The sequence below is a fragment of the Trachypithecus francoisi genome, unplaced genomic scaffold (assembly GCF_009764315.1).
Source record: "Trachypithecus francoisi isolate TF-2019V2 unplaced genomic scaffold, Tfra_2.0 Lachesis_group4, whole genome shotgun sequence".
NCBI classification, from domain to species: Eukaryota; Metazoa; Chordata; class Mammalia; order Primates; family Cercopithecidae; genus Trachypithecus; species Trachypithecus francoisi.
Window position 1 is genome coordinate 78,733,709 of NW_022681469.1, and position 22,334 is coordinate 78,756,042.

The 22,334-nt window shown below is 37.9% G+C and overlaps 1 protein-coding gene across 6 annotated transcripts in view; it reads left to right on the forward strand.

Annotated features, from left to right (window-relative positions):
* Positions 1–647: 647 nt before the first annotated feature.
* Positions 648–22,334, forward strand: part of MIOS (meiosis regulator for oocyte development) — a 38,367-nt gene continuing 16,680 nt past the window's right edge. For 2 of the 6 annotated variants that reach the window (XM_033192285.1, XM_033192286.1), the window contains exons 1-6: positions 648–1,444; positions 2,405–2,502; positions 6,769–8,102; positions 8,428–8,526; positions 17,444–17,698; positions 19,998–20,167. In XM_033192285.1, the coding sequence (XP_033048176.1) occupies positions 6,809–8,102; positions 8,428–8,526; positions 17,444–17,698; positions 19,998–20,167 (1,818 nt within the window). In that variant the 5' untranslated portion in view covers positions 648–1,444; positions 2,405–2,502; positions 6,769–6,808. The other 4 variants (XM_033192281.1, XM_033192283.1, XM_033192282.1 and 1 more) reach the window with 4 other exon arrangements.

Below are 22,334 nucleotides of genomic sequence, written 5' to 3' on the forward strand. Positions count from 1 at the left end.
TTCACTTGATCAATCACCAACCTCTGTTCATCCCACCTCTAAATATACCCCAGGGCACCCACTTCTCTCCATGCTCACTCTCCATGCCACTGGTATCCTGCGTTTCTATCGTCCCTCATTCTGATACTCTATCCCTCCAGCTCTGCGCAAAAACTGATCATACTGGCCGGGCACGGTGGCTCACGCCTGTAATCCCAGCACTTTGGGAGGCCGAGATGGGCGGATCACGAGGTCAGCAGATGAGACAACCCTGGCCAACATGGTGAAACCCCATCTCTCCTGCAAATACAAAAAATTACCTGGGCGTGGTGGCGCCGTGCCTGTAGTCCCACCTACTCCAGTGGCTGAGGCAGAAGAATCCCTTGAACCCGGGAGCTGGAGGTTGCAGTGAGCAGAGATCGCGCCATTGCACTCCAGCCTGGCAATATAGCGAGACTCCGTCTCAAAACAAAACAAAACAAAACAGATCATACCACTTGCCTGATTAAAAACGTTCGATGACTCTACCATTGCCTTTAGGAAAAAGTCCATCCAAACTCACTAAACTGGTTTCCAACCCCTTTCTGACTGCATCTTAATCTCTCCCCACTTCCTCTGCTCATTCATCCATACCTACTGCCTCCTCACTGCTATGTCCTCTCTCCTGACCCAGCACTTGCTCTTTCTCAGTGCTAGAAGACTCTTCTCTTCCAGTTCCCACTGCCCTGTTCCCTTACCTGGCTAATCCATACTCATCCTTCTTGTCTCAGCCTAGTAGTCCTTAAGGAAGCTTTGCTGACCCCGAAGCTGAACGGGCGTCCCTCCTGTGTAGCACTGTGTTAGCCCTACCAAGTCAAGGTTCTCCTTGCCTGTTTCCTGCCCGGACCATATCTTTTGACTTCACTCCTGTCTCCTCAGCATTCCAGCACAGTGTTAGGTACATAACAGGTGACCAAGACAAGTTTGTGGAATGACTGAGTGAATAAATCATTAACCAAATACCTTGGATCTCCTACTACATCATTTGCAAAAAAAACAAAAAGTTTAATAGAAATTAAGATGGACACAGTGAGCTAGACTGTGTGACCCTGCTTGATAACGGCAGAGTGGTTCTGAGAAGCAGTCCCAGCCTAGGAACCCGGGGATCCGGCCTGTAGACCCCACGGGCGGGGCCTGCGGGGTGCACAGGCGCTTTCGGGCTGAAGGCGGGGCCTCCCGGCCAGTGACCCCGCCCCGAGGCGCCTCCCGGGCGGGGAAGGGCGGGGCTCGCGGCGGGAAACTCCCCTTCAAAGGCGCGGCTGCGCGTCCCCGAGGCGTGGTGGTAGGGTCGTGGGCCCCAGCCCAGTGGTCCAGGTCACGGGCCGCGCCGCCGCGGCCGCCATCTTGCCCGCGTCCGGGCTCCTGCGGCGGGAGGGGCGGTGTCCCGGCCGGAAGCGGCTGTGCGGCGGTCGCGCTGCCACCTCAGGTCAGTGAGTCCGATTCGGCCCGCGTCTCGGCTCTCGGAAGCGCAGCGGCCGCAGCTAGGGGCCCGAGACAGCCTAGTTGAAAGGCTCGGGCGTCTCGGTGGGGAGCGCGTTCCGCGCTGTGGGGTAATCGCGCCGGGCGGCCAGCCGGTCGGGCCTCCGCGGGAGCCACCAGGGGCTGCGGGCGGCCGCGGGACCTGCGGGGACCTCCTCGGGGCGCAGAGGCCACGCTACAGCCTTCACCGCGGCAGGCTTGTGGGGAGCGGCGTCCCCGCCTTTCCCGGGAGGCTCAGCCAGGTGCTTGGAGCGGGAGAGTTGGATTCAGATTGCTGCTTTACCTGGAGTAGCAACGTGTCCTGTTGCCGTTGTACCCTCTTAAATACTGTACTTCTTAAACGGCCTATCTCCCGGTGAGCTCTGTTCTCTTCACATACGAGTAATGAAAATTCCATAAGAGGATGAATGAAACCTCACACATGTGGACTTTGCTGAATTGGTTAGCAAATGACTGCTTTTGCAGGCCTTTTGTATATTTTAAGGGAAATTTGGATATGTGCAGTGCATCTCCTCGAAGATGCTGATGGTGGAAATTTCTTGAAACCGCTCTCGTAATTTGCCATGGTAAGAAAAGTAAAAGACAACATCAAAAAGCATGTGATTGGATACTTTGTACACTTAGTAGTATTGTAATGTGTTGGACTTCACTGTCCACTAGCCACATGGTATTGAGATGTGCTGTAAGTGTAAAATACACATTGGATTTCCCAGAGTTGGTGCCAAAAAAAATGTAAAAATCCTCACTAATAATTTTTGCATTGATTACATATTGAAGGGATAATGCTGTTGATATGTTGGTTAAATAAAATGTGTTTTTAAATTTAATTCCACCTATTTTTACTTTTTAAATGTGACTCCTGGAAATGTTTAAATCATATGGCTCACACTGTATTTCTTTTGGACAGTGCTGTTACAGATATTCTGGTGAATAAACACAGAATGAGCATGGCTTCCCTTTGCTGATAAGTCACTGATGGGAAATGAGACTTGTTAAACTTGAAAGGTGAGGATATAAATACAGGCTATACTTATTGAAACCACACCCCTTCTACACCTGATTTTTTAATGTCTCCAACATCTGGAAAAAACATTAACTTTCAGGGCTGATTAAGGGAATGGTAGTGATACTAACATCTGTGTGATGTAAAGAGCTCATTTCAGTTGATGTCACAACTTTGTGAGATGGAAATAGGATAGATTTTATCTCGGTTTATGATTTTGGAGTATTACAAGATTTGTTAGGATTTGAACTGGGGAGTGGCTGTAGGATTTCTGACTCTATATTGTTTTCTTTACACCAGATTCTTGGTGATGTATGTTCATGAGCAAGGAACTGTTTATCCTCTGTATTAGATGATGAGAAAAAGTACACTTCTTAAAAGGGTGGACATAGATGCACCTCTCTATAGAGGGTTACTCTTACAATGTGCAACCTGTGCAGTAGCGCATAGTCCAGCATTTATAATGGCTAGCACTTATTTTAATGGCTAGTCTGCTATCACTGTCTTGACATTTTAAATAATTTTTATTTTGCACCACGCCTTACATATTGTGTAGCTGATCCTTTCTCTTTGCAGTAATCTAGGATGGAAGTTGAGAGACCCTGGACAAGCACCCAAACATCTGGTCTTCACTTTACTCTTATGTAAAGTGAGAAGAATTAGCTAGTCTTTTTCTCTCAAGTTTTGATTCTGTATGAATTACTGTCATCAGATTTTGTGGATGGCAGTATAAATATTTTAGGTGCATGACAATGGAAGAAATGCTGATACTCTCCGTTGAGAGTCATGTGAATCAAAGTTCCAAAATTTACGCTACAACTCGTATTTTGTGTTTTTCTATGTGGCATCAAAATTGCTTACCATAGACCATTGATATAAAGAGTAGGGTTGTGGAATGAAGGCCTAGATAAAAAGTGTGTTTATTTAAACATTGATTTTTCAATGAGATGGGAAAATGGGGCAGATCTCATGATGTCTCCAATTAAGAGGTTTCGTTTGTTTGTGGGGGTGTGAGTGTGAAACCTTACTTGGCAGTATCTGTTCCTTTTCTTTGCTGTCATAGCTGCTGCCTATTACATGAGGTGCCCCTCTTCCTCCTCATTCTTAAATTTTTTAACTCTCTTTAAGGTTGGGCTTAATTTTATCACTACAGTGCTGGTTTTTCTTTAGACCAGAGACTTCATCTGCTCGTGTTTGCTGCTGTGTTCCCAGCTTTATGACAGTGCCTAGAACATAGAAGGTGCCCAGTCGTTACAGAATAAATGAAGTTATGATAGCAGACATTTAAATATTGGCTGGAGCCAGCCTCTCCTATGAAGGGTAGAAGTGGAAGCATGAGGAAATAGGTAAAACTTGGAGATACCAGTTGTGAGAAGTGTCAGGGATCATTCAGCACATGCATTTATTTAACAAATGTTTATTAAACTTCCTACTGAGTGTCTAGCACTGTACTGGGGACTAGTGGTACAGTGGAACAGAAAAAAATACTTCACCTGCTCTCATGGAGTATATAATCCAGTAGAAGAGACAGAGATGGATGATTAAAGGGAAAGAATACTGTTTAATGACAGTGTATGTCTGAGTAACCTGACCTCGACTAGGGAGGGGATGGAGGGTGGTTGATGTCAAGGTTGAGCAGGTATTAACTTGGCCCAGAAGGCAGGGAACTATGCTTTAACCATAGGAAACATCATTTGCAAAGATATGGTGATGGGGGAGGAGGGTATACTCTAGGAATTGAAAAGGACCGTGTAAAAGGACAGCAAGAATGTTGTGCCACAAGGCCGATGCAGTAGGCAGAGACCAAAAGCATTTAGGGTTTTGTAGGTTAGGTTGAAGATTTGGAATGCTATACTAAGAGCAGCTGGAGACCATTAGAGGGTTTTAAGCAAGGAAGGATAGCCTGGTCAAGGTTGTGTTGTAGAAAGATTTTTACTCTGATATTCTATAAAGCAAAATTTCTGAAGGGCCCAGGGGAAAGATGAATAAAAGAAAACTACCAGCACCACACACCAGATATGTTGTATACCTTAAATACTGAAAATCAGTTTTCAGAGGCTTGAGACTATTTTCAGTGTGGTAGCACTTGGAAGCCTGAATGAGGAGACAAGATGATAAATAATTGGGTAAATGACTGGCAAAAGGCAAACCCAAAGTGGCAAGGAAATGAAGACACTGAGGGTGCTAGTAAGAATATAATTGAAATGATTGATCTTGGGCTTGAGAAATGCTAAAGAAGGAAATAAAATCAGTATAAGAATTTCTAAATCAGCAGTCCCCAACTTTTTTTGGCACCAGGGACCGGTTTCATGGAAGACAGTTTTCTCACAGACGAGGGATGGGGGTGGTTTCAGGATGATTCAAGTGCATTACATTTATTGGGCACTTTATTTCTATTTACATTGCACTATATAATGAAATAATTATACAACTCACCATAATGTAGAATCAGTGGGAGCCCTGAGCTTGTTTTCCTGCAACTAGATGGTCCCATATGGGTGTGATAGGAGACAGTGACAGATCATCAGACATTAGATTCTCACAAGGAATTTACAATCTAGATCCCTGTCATGTGCAGTTCACAATAGGGTTTGCACTGCTGTGAGAAACTGATGCTGCTATTGATCTGACAGGAGGCGGAGCTCAGGCAGCAGTGTGTGAGATGAGTGGCTCTAAATAACAGAGGAAGCTTCGCTCCCTTGCCTGCTGCTCACCTCCTGCTGTATGGCCTGGTTCCTAACAGGCCAGGGACCAGAACTGGTCTGCGGCCCTGGGAGCTGGGGACCCGTGGTCTAAATAATATGAGTCTATTTTAGACTGGTAATTCCTAACTGAAACTTTTGCAAGATCAAAAAGAAAAGCAATTATGTTTGAGTTGAACTATTTAGTATATCTTTATTAGGAGTCTATGCGAGGCTCTATATATGGCACTAAGGATAGAGAGGTAAGTGAACCATAGCTTTACCCTGTGAGAACTGACAACATAGTTGTACAGATACCAATTGCAATGAAGATTTTAAGTATGTTTATTCATTTTGAATCTAAACGATTACCTTTTACCAACCTCAGAAACAGGCATTTAAATTTTTGTAGGCAACCTTAATTATTGAAACACCATTTTAAATTATAGCTATATTTAGTTTGTGTGCTTCTACTGCTAGAATATTTATTTTTTTGCAAAAATTCTACTTTAACACTTATTCAAAGTTTGTAGAACCGAAAACTGAAAGAGCTCTAATGATCACTTAATTCACTTTCTCAAGAGTGTGGTATGTGTGTACCACTGGTCATAAACAGGATGCTTTGTAGATAAAACACAATCAAGCATTTTTAATAGTTATGTATTTCAGTGTAGCATACCATGATTCATGGACCTTATGAAGAGATTAAAGTCAATTTTCAGATTTTAAAAATGAGTCAGTTTAAAGAAAAATATTAATGGTACAGGTGTTACATGACTGGAGTTTGGGAAATACTAATCTAAACCAACTCCTGCATTGTGTAGATGAGAAAACAAAGGGGTTCCCCACACACAATGACTTTTCTGAGGCATATAACTAATATACGGCAGAGCCAGGACTGGAACTCAGGTTTGTTCAGTACATTCCAGTGTTTATTCTGCCATACAAGGCTGATGCTTATTACTGAAAGTTGAAGAAACCTCTGTCTTAGTATGGCATTGTACTTTAAATCTCCATTGTTCATTATGATGGCCACATATGGTTATTTATACTAAAATTTGTTAAGGTTTAAAATTTGAACTAGTCGTATTTCTAATGCTCAGTAGCCACATGTGGCTAGTGGCTACCATATTGGACAGCATGAACATGGAACATTTCTGTCATTGCAGAAGGTTTTATTGGGCAGTGCTGCTTTAAACTATTGCTTGGGAATGTGATTCATAATGCTGTTAAGTTTTCCCCCCTTCAAAGGGATAATACTTATTAATTTGCTTACACACTGAAGTCGTTATAACCCTGAGGTTAAGCTGAAGGTACTAGTAACAGTGCAATTAAGATAATTGATCTTGGGAAATATACCCAGGATGGGATTCTCAGATTCCTACCAGCTCTTTTTATTGGAAGTGGTTATTTCTCCTTTTTGTTCAATAAATATTTTCTTGAATTCCTAGCAGATAGAAGAAATACAAATATATTGAAAAAGAGGGTTCTTGAATAAAGAATTGTCTGACTTTCTGAATAGTTGATTCAACGTGAGAATTATATTTTGTTGATATTTTAAAACTTTTTATTTTTAAACATTTTCAGTGAATGGACCTGAGTGGACCCTTTGAGCACATCAGTAAACATGAGCGGTACCAAACCTGATATTTTGTGGGCACCACACCAGGTTGATAGATTTGTTGTGTGTGACTCAGAACTAAGTCTTTATCATGTGGAATCTACTGTGAATTCAGAACTCAAAGCTGGATCTTTACGTTTATCTGAAGACTCTGCAGCTACATTACTGTCAATAAATTCAGATACACCCTATATGAAATGTGTTGCCTGGTATCTCAATTATGATCCTGAATGTCTGCTGGCAGTTGGACAAGCAAATGGTCGAGTTGTACTTACAAGTCTTGGTCAAGATCATAACTCAAAGTTCAAAGATTTGATAGGAAAAGAGTTTGTTCCAAAACATGCACGACAATGTAATACCCTTGCCTGGAATCCACTGGATAGTAACTGGCTAGCTGCTGGTTTAGATAAGCACAGAGCTGACTTTTCAGTGCTAATATGGGATATCTGCAGCAAATATACTCCTGATATAGTTCCCATGGAAAAAGTGAAACTTTCAGCAGGTGAAACTGAAACAACATTATTAGTAACAAAACCACTTTATGAGTTAGGACAGAATGATGCTTGTCTCTCTCTTTGTTGGCTTCCACGAGACCAGAAGCTTCTCCTTGCTGGTATGCATCGTAACCTAGCTATATTTGATCTTCGGAATACAAGCCAAAAGATGTTTGTAAATACAAAAGCTGTTCAGGGTGTGACGGTAGACCCATATTTCCACGATCGTGTTGCTTCCTTCTATGAAGGTCAGGTTGCAATATGGGATCTTAGAAAATTTGAGAAGCCAGTTTTGACACTGACTGAGCAACCAAAACCCTTAACAAAAGTAGCATGGTGTCCAACTAGGACTGGTCTACTTGCCACTTTAACAAGGGATAGTAATATTATTAGATTGTATGATATGCAGCATACACCCACTCCCATTGGGGATGAAACTGAACCCACAATAATTGAAAGAAGTGTGCAGCCTTGTGACAATTACATTGCTTCCTTTGCATGGCATCCAACAAGTCAAAATCGAATGATAGTTGTAACTCCCAACCGAACAATGTCTGACTTCACTGTTTTTGAAAGGATATCTCTTGCCTGGAGCCCAATTACATCTTTAATGTGGGCTTGTGGTCGTCATTTATATGAATGTACGGAAGAAGAAAATGATAATTCTTTAGAAAAAGATATAGCAACAAAGATGCGCCTTCGGGCTTTATCGAGGTATGGACTTGATACAGAGCAGGTGTGGAGGAACCACATTTTAGCTGGAAATGAAGATCCACAGCTCAAGTCACTCTGGTATACTTTGCACTATATCCTTTGCGTTGTGAATTTTGTGAGATGAATCAAGTAGAAATGTTCTTGAAGTTTGCTGAAAAGTCAGTCTATAAATATGCTGAATGTTTTATATACAAATTCAAGTTACATAATGTTAACATTATAAAGTAAAATTGTTCTAAACTTTTGAACTCGAAATACTGCTTTGTAGATTGTGTAGGAGGAAGAACAGTGTATCTCTGCAATAGGGTCGAACCACCTTATTTACACTGATACTTATGAATTGGCTCCAAATCAAAATAAATTTAGCTTTGAAATATTTTGTTATGCATCACTAGTATTTCCTATGCATTTAAATACTTATGAAGCAATACACAGAAGATATGGATCAGAAGTCTCCAGGCAACAAAGGATCGTTGGTTTATGCAGGAATTAAATCAATTGTAAAGTCATCTCTGGGTAAGAAAATTCTATTTCATTTCTCCAATATGTTTATAACTTTTGTACTTTTATTTTGCCCTCTATATCATTTGGCAGAAGTTAGTTATTTCAGGATCATGTACATAAATATTTTGTTGTTTTCTTATTAGATATTTCAGTGTATTGTTGAGTTAAATGCATACTTGTATTTGTATCCAAAACCCTTTTTGCAGGAAGTCTTAATTCTCTGAAGTGATGTTGGCTTTCTTAGATCTATTCATGCGTTTATTCAATGTTTTTTTTTGAAAACCCACTTTGAGAGGTTTTACGCTAGACAATTTATAGGTTCCTGATTGTTAGTTCAGGTTTTATCACAACATTTTGCTTCTTAAAAACTAAATTAAAAGATCTCTAATTGAAGGAGACCCCTTTTCATTTTGCTCCCCAGATACTTTCATTGAGCCATCTAACAGCAAGGAGTATGATATGAAATACGACCTAACCTGAAGGAATTATACCTGAAATAGTCCTTGGTGAATTAGTGAATGAATTAATTAGTGTGTGAGTTAATGTAGGATTGAAATTGGTATGGTAAACTATTAAAGAATAACGTAAAAGTGGCAAAAACCAAACTTTCTTTTTTTTTTCCGACTGCTTTAAACAGTTGTTCCTATTCTTTTACTGGAATTGAATAATGGGTTATATTAGAATTGCAGGTTGACTATACATTTTCCAAAATGGCTTGGGGACCAGAAGTGTTTCAGATATTTTCAGATTTTGAAATATTTGCATTATATACTTAGAGATTGACCATCCCTATTCTGAAATCCAAAATGCTCTGATGAACATTTCCTGTGAATATCATCTCAGCACTCAGAAAGTTTCAGATTTTGAAGGCTTTTGGATTTCAGTTTTCACATTTGGGACGCTCAACCTGTATCTCTGTGACCTAGGATTCGTTCTCTAGCTTTTGCTAAGTCAAATCTGGGCCCAAGTCAAGCTGTTGGAAAAGTAGTTAACATTATTTAGTCAAAGAGCAGTAATAGAAGTAGTAAATCCAATTTTATTTTTTACAGAACTTGTATCGATACCATACAAACAAAATACAAAATAATAAAATGTTTTAGAGTAGGTTAAGTGTTTTAATTAAACTGTTACATTATAGTGCTTTTTTTAAGGTCTTTCAAATTACTTTGGTTCACTTTACTGAAAGATGCAGTAAACTACTTACTGATCAGTTTGACTTTATTGTTTTTGTATTAGCCCTCCACCCAAAAAAGTAACCTTTATTATAAATAGTAAAATGAATAAGTTTGGTTAGAAGCTGCTGTTTTTATTAACATAGGTAAATGGGCACACATACTGTTTTACCCCCACAAATGAACCTGGTACCATGGTTCATGATTTTAGAGCCATTGCCTATTGCTACAAAGAATTAAACACCACGTTTATAGAATTTATAGTGTGTTAGCTGTATAGTAGATTAGGCCACACTGCACTCAATTATTTAGAGGTTGGTTATTGTGTTTTTTGTATTTTGATATATTTTAAGGAAAAGCCAACCTCTGAAGAAAAGCCAAAGGGGAAAATGTAATATGTTTACGTTTCTGGTGCACTAGAGACAAACTGAGTATCCCACCCCTGTGTCAAAATAGTCTTTATCCAGACTAAAGAAAGACTACTGTTGGAAAGATTTCCTCATTCATCATTCTCTCATTGCTAGGTTTTCAGCTTTTTGTTTTGTTTGGTATAGATATTTTTGTTTTTACTACCCAAAGGTGAAAAGTAAAGAAATAGTGTCAAATATGCCACTCTTAGATTTCAATCTTCCGTTTTATTTGGTCATACCTTTTCCTCTAATTGTCTCTCTAATAATTCAACACACAGTAAGTCAACACATTGAGCCATCTTGTCCACAGTAACCTAATATACAAGTTTATTAGAGTGCACAGCTAAATTTTGATTTTGGTAACAGATAATATATATATAAGTGCTTGCTATGAATTAGTTGCTTTTCCCATGTTACTTTAATTTTTACAACTACAATATGAAGTAAGCTCATTCATTCAGCAAGTATTTATTACATGCTTACTATATGCCAGAAGTTATCCTAGGAACTAGAGACGTAACTGTCAAGAAGATACATAAATCTCTTCCCTCATGGAGAATGAGCATGATCAATGTCATCCCTGCTCTTGGGGAATTTACATTCTAGTTTAGAATACAGACAAGTAAACTGGCAGTTATAACATAGGGAAGAACAGTTAATTACAGGAAGGACTCCTAATCTGGTTGTAGGGATTAGAGGTTTCTCAGAGGAGGTACAGTCAAAGACAAGGTCCAGACAGGGAGCAGCATGTGCAGTGGACCCAGAGGGTAGAGAGCATAGCACATTATTATGGCTGGAACAGAGCATGAGAGAGGAAATGAGGAACGAATGGAGGCTAGAAAGGTAAGCAATGGGCTAACTCAAGAAGGACTTAGAAATCATGTTAAGAATTTAGGGAGATTCATCTTGTAAGACAGGGAAACAGATGGATTTATGACAGATTTGTGTTTTTAAAGGATCAAGATTGATAGTAGGGATATCAGATAGAAGCCTGCTGCAAGGAGGCAAGACATGATGGTATCCTTACCAAGGTTAGTAGCAGAGGTGCTAGAGAAATGTGAATACATTAGAGAATAGGACAAAATTTAATGATTAATTAGATAAAGGGGTGGAGAAGATGGAAAAGTCAAAGATAGCACACATATATTTAGTTTGGGAAACTAGTTAATTTTAAGTATGTTAATTAGGAACGCACAGGAAGAGTATTGGTTTATTTTGGAGCAAGTTGAAATCAAGATGCTTAGGTAGAGATGTCCATTGGGCAATAGGATATGAGTTCAAAGCGCAGGGGAGGAATATAATGTATGTTAGAAATAAATTATATTTGGTAAAGTAGATGGAATTGTTTGGAGTAAGAGGTGGGTTAAGGAGACTGAGGAGGATTGTTGAGAGTTGTAGGAGAAAGATCTATATGGCAAAAATCGCAATCACTTTTGCACCAATCTAATATATATTCATGTGGACAAGGGAAGAGAGGTCAGTTGTCCACTGCTCCATGCTTCAGATCCAGCCAAATAACACTAAAAAGGACTCACTGAATTTAGGACTAGAAGAAGGTCTTTCACGGGCGGTATGGATAGCAAATTGCAGTTAGATTAGAAATTCGGAGTGGGTTGAGGAAATGAAGTCATCAATTATAAATACTTTTTTCAAGGAATTTGACTATATAAAGAAGGACAAAAAGATATTCAGTAGGAGGAGACAAATCTGGAGCCGGGAGCTTTGTGTTGCTTTATTTTTGTTTTCAACATGGGATTAATTTAAGCATGTTTAAATGCTAATTGGAGGAAGCCTATAGAAAGAGGTTAAAGATGCAGAGAGAAGGGAATGAAGCAAAGTTCCTAGAAATGGGAGGGAATGGGATCCAGAGCACAGTTTCTTTAGATACAAGGGTGCACACCTCCACATTTGCCAGAGGAAAGGGGAAAAGGATGCCGTATGCAGGATGTTTAAGGTTCCATAACTAGAGGCTGAGGGATTTCCCATTTTATGGCTCCTGCTGAGAAGGAGCAGGGAGGTTGTAGGAAGAGGATATGGAGAAGAGGAGAGAGAGCTGTCTTGAGAAACATGGGAGGATTACTGGGTAACATTGTTTTACCAGAAGGTAGAATAAAGGACAGTAGGGCGAGATAATTAAATATATTGGCAAGAGAGTGATTCACTTGACCCTTGGGATCTTATTTGGATAGAGATGAAAATGAATAGAGGATAAGACTGATAAGTAAAAATAATGGTGGTGAAGATACTGTGAGGTTGTGAAGAATATAAGGAAGTGAGATTTTTGGAAGGCTACGTGGTTGTGGTTATAAAGTAGGTCTTTTGGAGGAGGACAGTTTCGAGTGTGGCTGTGAAAGGAGTAGCTTAAGTCTTAGAGGTGTAGACCACTGGAGATAAGGAAGCAAAGGAACTGAGAGGTTAGTTTATTGAATGGGCTAAGTGTTGAAATCAACCAGGATGAGAAGAATGCATGCTCTGAGGGAATCTCTTCTACAGACCTGTATAGCAAGTTCACAGTGTTATTAGTAGGTATAATTCCTTCCTTTTAAGATGGCAGAAAGTTGTATAAAAAATATTGGCCTGCTTTTCATCTATCATGAAAAGAATATTTTTTATGCTTAAAGAGTAAACTCTGCAGTTCTAGCTACTCAGGAGGCTGAGGTAGGAGGATTGCTTGAGCTCAGGAGTTTGAAACCAGTCTGGGCTACATAGAGACCCTGTCTATCTTTTTTTGTAAAAAAAAACAAAAACAAAACTTAATCTAGAGAACTGAGAATTTGTCTATGCAAAACGACTACAAGGGGCAAAATAGCTAGGATTTCTTATAAACTGGATAATTGTATTGCTTGGTTATTACATAGATATTAAAATGAAACAGTAGCTACAAAGAGCATAGTGTTTACTGATTTGAAAGAAATGTTAAATCCTAATTTTTTTTCTTTTTTTTTTTTGGAGACAGAGTCTCTGTCACCCAGGCTGGAGTGCAGTGGCACAATCTCAGCTCACTGCAACTTCCACCTCCTGGGTTCGAGTGATTATCGTGCCTCAGCCTCCTGAGTAGCTGGGATTACAGGTGCATGCCATTACCCCTGGCTAATTTTGTATTTTTTGTAGAGACAGGGTTTTGCCACATTGGCCAGGCTGGTCTCAAACTCCTAACCTCAAGTGATCTGCCTGCCTCAGGCTCCCAAAGTGCTGGGATTACAGGCGTGAGCAATCGTGCCTGGCCAAAATCCTGATTTTTAATGTTTAAATAAACTTGTTTTCCTTGCAGCCATCAATAAAATGTTTTCTATTATTTATATATAGGACAGTCTCAAATTTAGGAAATACAATTTTGTTATTTTAGTGTTACATGCATAAATATATTTTACTTTGTTTTCAGAGCTATATTAAAAATGTATGTATATGTTAAACTCGTAAGTCAAAACCCATGCTGACATCATATTGCTTATATGATAATTCTAATAATCAACTGTAGCATAGTTATCAATAAAAAGGTCTCTAAGCAGAAAAAATACATGATACAATAACCGTGTTCTTAACATGCGGGATATATTAATATTTCCACCTCCTAGCAGTGACCTCTTTGAATTCATATTCAGTCATCCACTGCATAGTGACGTTTCTGTTAACAATCAACTGCATATATGATGGTGGCCCCAAAAGATTTAATACTGTATTTTAACTTTACCTTTTCTGTGTTTAGGTACTCAAATACTTACCATTGTGTTACAGTTGCCTGCAGTATTCAGTACAGTAATTTGCTGTAAAGCAGAGGCGTCCAATCTTGTCCTCCCTGGGCCACATTGGAAGAATTGTCTTGGGCCACACATAAAATACACTAACAATAGCTGATGAGCTAAAAAATAAAGTTTTTAAAAAAATCCCCCCAAAATCCCGTAATGTTTTAAGAAAGTTTACAAATTTGTGTTGGGTCACATTCAAAGCTGTCCTGTACTGTGAGTTAGACAAGTTTGCTTTATAGCCTACGAGCAGTAGGCCCGTGTAGCCCAGGTGTGTAGTAGGCTATACCATCTAGGTTTGTGTAAGTACACTGTGATGTTTACACAACAACGAAATTGCCTAACAATGCATTTCTCAGAAGGTATCCCTACTGTTAATCAACTTGTGACTGTATTGTTCTCTATTCTGTTCCATGACATGATTTCTATAAAATAAAAACTCTTAAGAAATTAGAATATTATATTAAGCTGTAGGTAATCATTTGAAAAATAAATTGCTGATTTTTGTTCACCCGTTTTAAAATTGTGTATCACTAAATACCAGCTTTAAGTCCAAAATTTATAGGAGAGATACGAAAATAAACACCTTGTAATACATCTCAGCCTCCACCTGAAGTTAAATGACTGCATTCTGCCCTGACAATTTAAATTTGTTATTCAGAATGAATGTTTTAATTTTTTAAATGTGTTTTAGTAACTTTATCATTAATCGTTAGAGGTTTTCACATTATAGTTCTTAAAAATCCACTTTCATAAGCTAAAAGTGATTTTGTCTTTAGGCTGACTCCCCTCATGGTCGCAAATAAAGTAGCATGCTGCTTCTTTTTAGTGGGTAGAAAGTGCTGTTAAAGTAAGAGAACTTTGTGAAAGTTTCCTCTTAACTCTTTGACCCGAATTGGCAATAGTTTCCAGTAGTCAGGTTAAAAATAAGTAACTTCAAGTGGAATTATTTAATTATTTTTTGAATTTCCAAAATTTTACAAAGAACACATCTTGAAACTTTTTCATAAAGCAGTCGGATATAATATAAAATGTATACTAACATGCATAATATTTTAGACTTGCCACAGCCTAAAATTAGATAATCACACAAGGTTTTTAAAAGTATGAATTAGGTATAAAAGAGTTTAGACCTTTGACTATACACTGTTTTACCTTTTTTTTTTTTTTTTTTAAAGAGACAGAGTCTCACTCTGTCACCTAGGCTGGTGTGATCTTGGCTCACTGCAACCTCGGCCTCCCAGGTTCAAGCGATTCTCCTGCCACAGCCTCCCAAGTAGCTGGGACTACAGGTGCATACCACCACACCCGGCTAATTTTTGTATTTATAGTAGAGACCAGGTTTCTCCATGTTGGCCAGGCTGGTCTCGAACTCCCGACCTCAAGTGATCTGCCTGCCTCAACTTCCCAAAGTGCTGGGATTACAGGCATGAGCCACGGCGCCCAGCCTAAAATTTTTCTTAAAAAATCATTTAGTCTGAATACTTGGAAAGAGTAAAAATAGGCCAGGCATGGTGGCTCATGCCTGTAATCCCAGCACTTTGGGAGGCCAAGGCGAGCAGATCACCTGAGGTTGGGAGTTTGAGACCAGCCTGGATAACATGGTGAAACCCAGTCTCTACTAAAAATACAAAAATTAGCGGGGTGTGGTGGTGTGCACCTGTTGTCCCAGCTACTCAGGAGGCTGAGGCAGGAGAATCACTTGAACCTGGGAGGCAGAGGTTGCAGTGAGCTGAGATCGCACCATTGCACTCCAGCCTGAGTGACGAGCAAGACTCCGTGTCAAAAAAAAGAAAAATTTATATATGTAATTTAACTTGCAAATGACAAGTTTTTAATATTTTCTTATTTTTGCTTGTGTTTGTTTATACCTTTAAATTCTTGACCAGAATGACTATAGTTAAATTAACTTTGGATAGTGTATTTTCATTCATTTACTATCTCATCATTTCCATGGGTCAGTAGTCTGGGCACACCTTAGCTGGGTTCTCTGTTCAGAGTCTCCCAAAGGCTAAGCAGAAGGTATCAGCCAAATTGTATTTCTTTCTAGAAGTCAGAGTGCTCTTCCAAGTTCATGGAGTTGTTGTTGGCAGAATTCAGTTCCTTGCATCTATAGGACTGAGGTAACCATTTTCTTGCTGGCTAATGGCCAGGGGCTGCTCTCCGCTCCTTAGAGGCTGTTTGCAGTTCCTTGCCACATGGCCTTCTCACAGACCCTCTCACAGCATAGCAGCTTTTACCTCTTCAATACCAGCAGATCTGTCTCCTGCTGCTTCTCTCTTACCTCTAGACTGTCTTTCAAAGGACTTACTTGATTAATCAGGTCAGGCCCACACAGGATAATCTTCCCTTGATTCACTCAGTGAACTAAGTAAGGGCCTTAATTGTATCTGCAAAATGCTTTCACCTCTGCTATATTCTGTTATCTGGAGACAAGTTACAGATTCTGCCTGTATGCAAGGGGAGGGGTTTGTTTACACAAGAGTGTGGTTGGGTGGGGGGGGCAGGAATGCTGTCCTTCTTAACAGTTCTGCCTACAACCAACAAGTTTAATGAGGAATTCTAGCAACTATCTGTTTGTTGTTGATCTAGTTATTTACAAATGTATAATTACAGTATTAGATGTAAATGTATAAATAATTACTGTAAATTAAAAATGTAAATTACTACAAAAAATAAAATGTTGGTAATGTTGGACATTCATGTTGCCTAATTCATAATTTAGTTTATTCTGAAAATCCTTTTTGTTAAAAAACATAATTATGTAATGACAATTTTGGTGATAAAACTCTCTAGAACATTTAAGAATTTGTTATAGTTTTTAAGTGTCATCTTTATTCATTTTGACTTTATGTGGCACTAAGTATCATCCTAAGTGAAATCACCTTGTCATTAGGATCAACTGCCTTGATTGCAGTGTAAATAATGCTATAAGAAGGCAAGGGTTTGTTCTGAAAAAAGAATGATAAATGAAGTTTTCTGATGTAGTAAGGGGAAAAATAGTCTTCAAGTTAGTCCCATTGTGTTTTAAAGTTATGACTTACCTTAAACTTTCAAAGTACTTTGAAGTCTGTAATCTTGTTTTTTAATGTACAGAGAGAGAAGGAAGAAAGCAAGAGCACTTTTACTGGATTTCAGACAGTAGGGATACCTTGTGAATAAAACAGACAAGACACCTGCCCTTTTGGAGCTTATGTGCTAGTGGGAGAAGAGATTAAGACTGAAAACTAAATTAATAACTAAATGGGAGCACATGTTAAGTGCTAAAGGAAATAGAGGAAACAATGGGTGGTGAGTTAGATAATAACAGGTATATCTATGTCAGATTAGGTGGCCAGGCAGCTTTCTCTGAGGCAGTAACTCATTTTAGTCCATCTGAGCATTTGCTCTTATTTCAGTAGTTCTTTGGTAACTCAAGGAGCTACTGTACTTAGAAACATGCAAAATATGTTTTATTTGTGGCATATTTCATATTTACACTATCGTAAAATTATAGCCGAGAAGTTAAATATTCTAAATGTGTCAACATAGTTCTCTGTAAAACTGACTTATTTTCCAAATATATTTTGAAATAAAACAATATAAAAATGTTTTCTGTTTTTAGGAATGGTGGAAAGCAGCAGACATAATTGGAGTGGATTGGATAAGCAAAGTGATATTCAAAATTTAAATGAAGAGAGAATCTTAGCTTTACAGCTTTGTGGGTGGATAAAGAAAGGAACGGATGTAGACGTGGGGCCATTTTTGAACTCCCTTGTACAAGAAGGGGAATGGGAGAGAGCTGCTGCTGTGGCATTGTTCAACTTGGATATTCGCCGAGCAATCCAAATCCTGAATGAAGGGGCGTCTTCCGAAAAAGGTATTAATTTCTAAACTGAAATATTAGTTATAATCTAAGATGTTAGCAGTTCATAGACTCTTTTAAAGAAAAGAGGCTAATTTTCAAATATCTAATCACTTAAAATTTTCATTTAATTTTTGTTGGAAGAGAAAATTAGCACAATAGTATATCTATAACAGTAAAGACTTAACTCATCTCTTATGCCTTGGTTTAGGTCTGTAAAAACAAAGATGTGTCTTAAATGTCAGTATAATATTATAAGGAGCACTCAAGTGTGTCCATTTTCAATGTTTTCTCTTTTAAAGATAGTTCAGTTACATTTTTAAAAATATATCTTCTTAAAAATTAGGACTTCTTTAGCCTACAAGTATTTTTATGATCCATAGTAGAGTGTGTTTTAGTTTATACTTTCTTTTGGATGGTTATTGTTTGACCTTTAAGAAACTCTGAATGACACTTTTATTTAGGCTAATGCAAATTCTTGTAAAAAGCATACTTTGATCTTCAAAAATGCTTCTTGAGTCTGGCGATTAAAATATAGTTTTCATTTAGTATTTTTTAAAAAGAAAGAAACAAGATAAGGTTTTCTTACTGTGTAATTTTGCCAGAGGATCCTCAGAAAAACAAATCCTAATCCAAAACCTCAGGGCTTTTTTTCCTTAGGAATATTTCACTTGGAAATAACTAAAATATATATAGCTATTGGTCTTTAGTACACCTAAAAAATCATTTCTGAATATTCAGAATACTGAATCCTTACTTGCTGGTCCATTTTGAAACCTTTATGGTTCAGCTGTAGCATAGAGAAAAACATGAAATTCACTGTAATATATTTTTTTGCAGTCTAAAAGTTAAAAAAGTTAATGTTTTGCTCAGATTGGCATGTTTTGCTTCACCTTTGCTCTAACAAAAGTCTTCCTCATTTAAGACGGCAATAGAAAATATGTGATGATGGAAAAAAGAATTGATATTTAAAGCCATTTCTAATTATAATTTTGCTATAACTTGAAAGGGTGATAACTTTCCTATCTTGTGTACCTGGGAAATTTCTTAGTCGATTTAAACACCCATACTAACAATAGGGAAATTGTATCTTTCCAGTGATTTTAAGGACTGAAGAGAAGACTTCTGTGAGTCAAACATTCTTTTCCATTTAGAAGTAAATTGTTCTATACAAAATCTAAAGATACTTCTTTGCTATTTTTATTTTTTATTTAAAAGACCTTAAATCTAATATATTAGGCAAAGGAAGCAAGCACAAAGTAACTTGGGAAAATGTTTATAGAAATGAGAGAAATGAGGAATATAAAGCTGTTAAGAACATAAAGTAGGAAACACTGCTTTATTTGGAAAAGAAAGAAAAAGATTGGAATCAAGAAATAGAATAAGAAAACTTATATAATAAGTGTAGAAAATACTTAAGAGTGAAAGTTAAAGGAAAATTTAGTTTTCTCTTTTGAAGCTGAACTTAGGTTAGAAGACTAGGCAGCCATACTGCTGAAGGAAAGTTAGCAGCTTATCAGCATGCATCTATACTGCTAAGAACAAATATTTAAAAGACGATTGGTAACAAATGCTTTGTTGCAAATGGCTCTTAATGCAGTTCTGTGGTAATCTTATAGTTTATTTTGTCCTGGAAAAATTGTAATACTGTAATTAAAGTGTTGAAATATTACTTTCTGCACTTTGCATTGACACTTATATATATATAAATATCTGCATTATATATTTAGGAATAGGAAAATAAAATGATTTTGAGTATTGCAATCTTGAGATGCAATAATATTCACTATAAGTGTTTTTCAAATACTTTTGCATTAATAAACTTGTTAAAGTTGACAGTGATTCTGGTAGGATGACTTTTCTTCATTTAGCAAGCAATAGCATACATACATGGGAACATACATAGGAATAACATGTATAAGACCCTGCCTGGAGTGAGAACTTGAAAATTAAAAGATCTGCTTTCCTGCATAGAGTTTGCACATGTGGGCATGAGTTTTATAAAGATAGAAATGTTTTGCGTATTGTCTTTGCCAAAGTTTCCAGTCTGAATCAAAACCCAAAACCTTTTTGTTTTGTTTCGTTTTGTTTTGTTTTGTTCTGTTTTTTTTAGGGTAAGGTGCAAATTTATTAAGAAAGTAAAGGAATAAAAGAATGGCTACTCCATAGGCAGAGCAGCCCAAAACCCTTATTCTATGAGCTCATTTTTCTGAGGGTAAAAGTCACCCTCTGATTTCTATTTATGGTTTAAGAAATGTAGAAGAGATAGTAAGCTTTTGATCACTTTGATTAGCTGGCTGTTTTTAATATGCAGGAGATCTGAATCTCAATGTGGTAGCAATGGCTTTATCGGGTTATACGGATGAGAAGAACTCCCTTTGGAGAGAAATGTGTAGCACACTGCGATTACAGCTAAACAACCCATATTTGTGTGTCATGTTTGCATTTCTGACAAGTGAAACAGGATCTTATGATGGAGTTTTGGTAAGCTAACTTGTTCTTTGAGATCTTCCTTTGGATTAAGATAGGAGTTTTTATCTGTTAAAATTTTCAAATGTCTGTTGCATAAAATACTATATTTTGATGCATACGTTAGTTAAAATAAGGCATCTTGGGCTTTGTGTTTTGAGCAGCTCTTCTTGAGTGTGATTCCCATCCTGGAGTTAGTTAATTGATATCAAACTGGATTTGATTTTTATGGTTTTAATAATATAATTTACAGATATAGAAGGGATATTTTGTCCTTTAGCTTAAGAACTGAGCTGTAGAAATTTACAGCTATATAAACATAAACATATATTCACTGTTTAAATACACTGTGCATACATGCACATATGCATGTGTGTGTGTTTAGTTAAGTAAAACAACTCATGATTATTGATCAGTTATGGTGGAGGTGGCCATACATCTTGTCTCAGTCTTTGTGGTTTCTGTTGGGAATGATAACAGTACTTACAGTGGATTATTTCAGCTTTTTATTTGGTCTTTGTGTTATTCTTTTTCTCCTCTGTTTTAGCCACCTGTGATCATAACACTATCAAACAGGTTCTTTATCACAAAATGGGGAAAGAAAGAATGAAGTGAGATTTGCTTATCAGTTTTAGCTGTTGGGTTTTAAGCTAAACAATAGTACTACAACTTTCTTTGCACTACTTGGCTTCTTTCTAACAGTGGGAAGAGCTTTCTACACTGAAATTCATTTCTGTGTCTGCTACTAGACCATTTCTTATCAATTATACATTTCTTGGATAAGTGATTTAAGTATTAGTCCCTAAGAATTTGTAAAAATAAGTATTTTATTTGAGCAGATTAATGAAATGTTTAGTAACTGTGTATTTTGCACTTTATGTATTTTATTACTTTCAATAAATTACTATTGAACTTTTCTGACAACTTCAAAATAATATATATAATGTTAAGACTGTTTATTTTTTATTTTTTATTTTTTTTTTTGAGACGGAGTCTCGCTCTGTCACCCGGACTGGAGTGCAGTGGCCGGATCTCAGCTCACTGCAAGCTCCGCCTCCCGGGTTCCCGCCATTCTCCTGCCTCAGCCTCCCGAGTAGCTGGGACTACAGGCGCCGCCACCTCGCCCGGCTAGTTTTTTGTATTTTATTTTTAGTAGAGACGGGGTTTCACAGTGTTAGCCAGGATGGTCTCGATCTCCTGACCTCGTGATCCGCCCGTCTCGGCCTCCCAAAGTGCTGGGATTACAGGCTTGAGCCACCGCGCCCGGCCAAGACTGTTTATTTTTTAACTGTAACCTTTTTTGTTAAACAAGACTTCAAATGTATCTTGAAGAGATAAAATAATACTTTCAGGAAGTGTTGGAGAATGATAGAGGCTAGATAAACGAGTGGATTGTTAACTTTTGAATTGATAAAGATGTATATTGTTTAAATATTAAATTTCTGTATTTTAAGTGACCCATAGTAAGTACTTTTCTTTTCCTTTTTTTTTTTTTTTTTTTGTTGTTGTTGAGACAGAGTCTTGCTCTGTACCCACACTGGAGTGCAGTGGCGCAATGTCAGCTCACTGCAACCTCCACCTCCTGGGTTTAAGTGATTCTCGTGCCTCAGCCTCCCAAGTAGCTGAGACTGCAGGCATGTGCCACCATGCTGGCTAATTTTTGTATTTTTAGTAGAGACGGGGTTTCATCATGTTGGCCAGAAATATCAATTCTGGTCTCGAACTCCTAATCTTGAATGATCCACCTGCTTTGGCCTCCCAAAGTGCTAGAATTACAGGTCTGAGCCACCACACTCGGCCCCAGTATCCTTCTTTTCTTATACATAAATTTGAGTTATTAGATAACAGTCATCTTGAGTAAGAAGTTCGTATTTCCAAGCTGTTTCATTTATGTATTTAGTTATGCTTTATATATAAAATAATTAATGTTGCTCTATTAAGAAAACGTTAATAGTAAGAATGTGAAAAGTACTGAATTGGGAAGTCAGAAAATACAGGCCTGACTCTTTGCTCTGCCCCATTTACCTTAGCCATTCAGTTAACTTTTTTGAGTATTACTTTCCTGAGATGTAAAATGGGACAGAATAATGTTTATAACCCTTTCCAGATCAAAATTTTATAACTGAATCTAAGAGTTAAATCTAGTTATATGAAATATGTTCTCTCTTTAGGGCAAAACTAT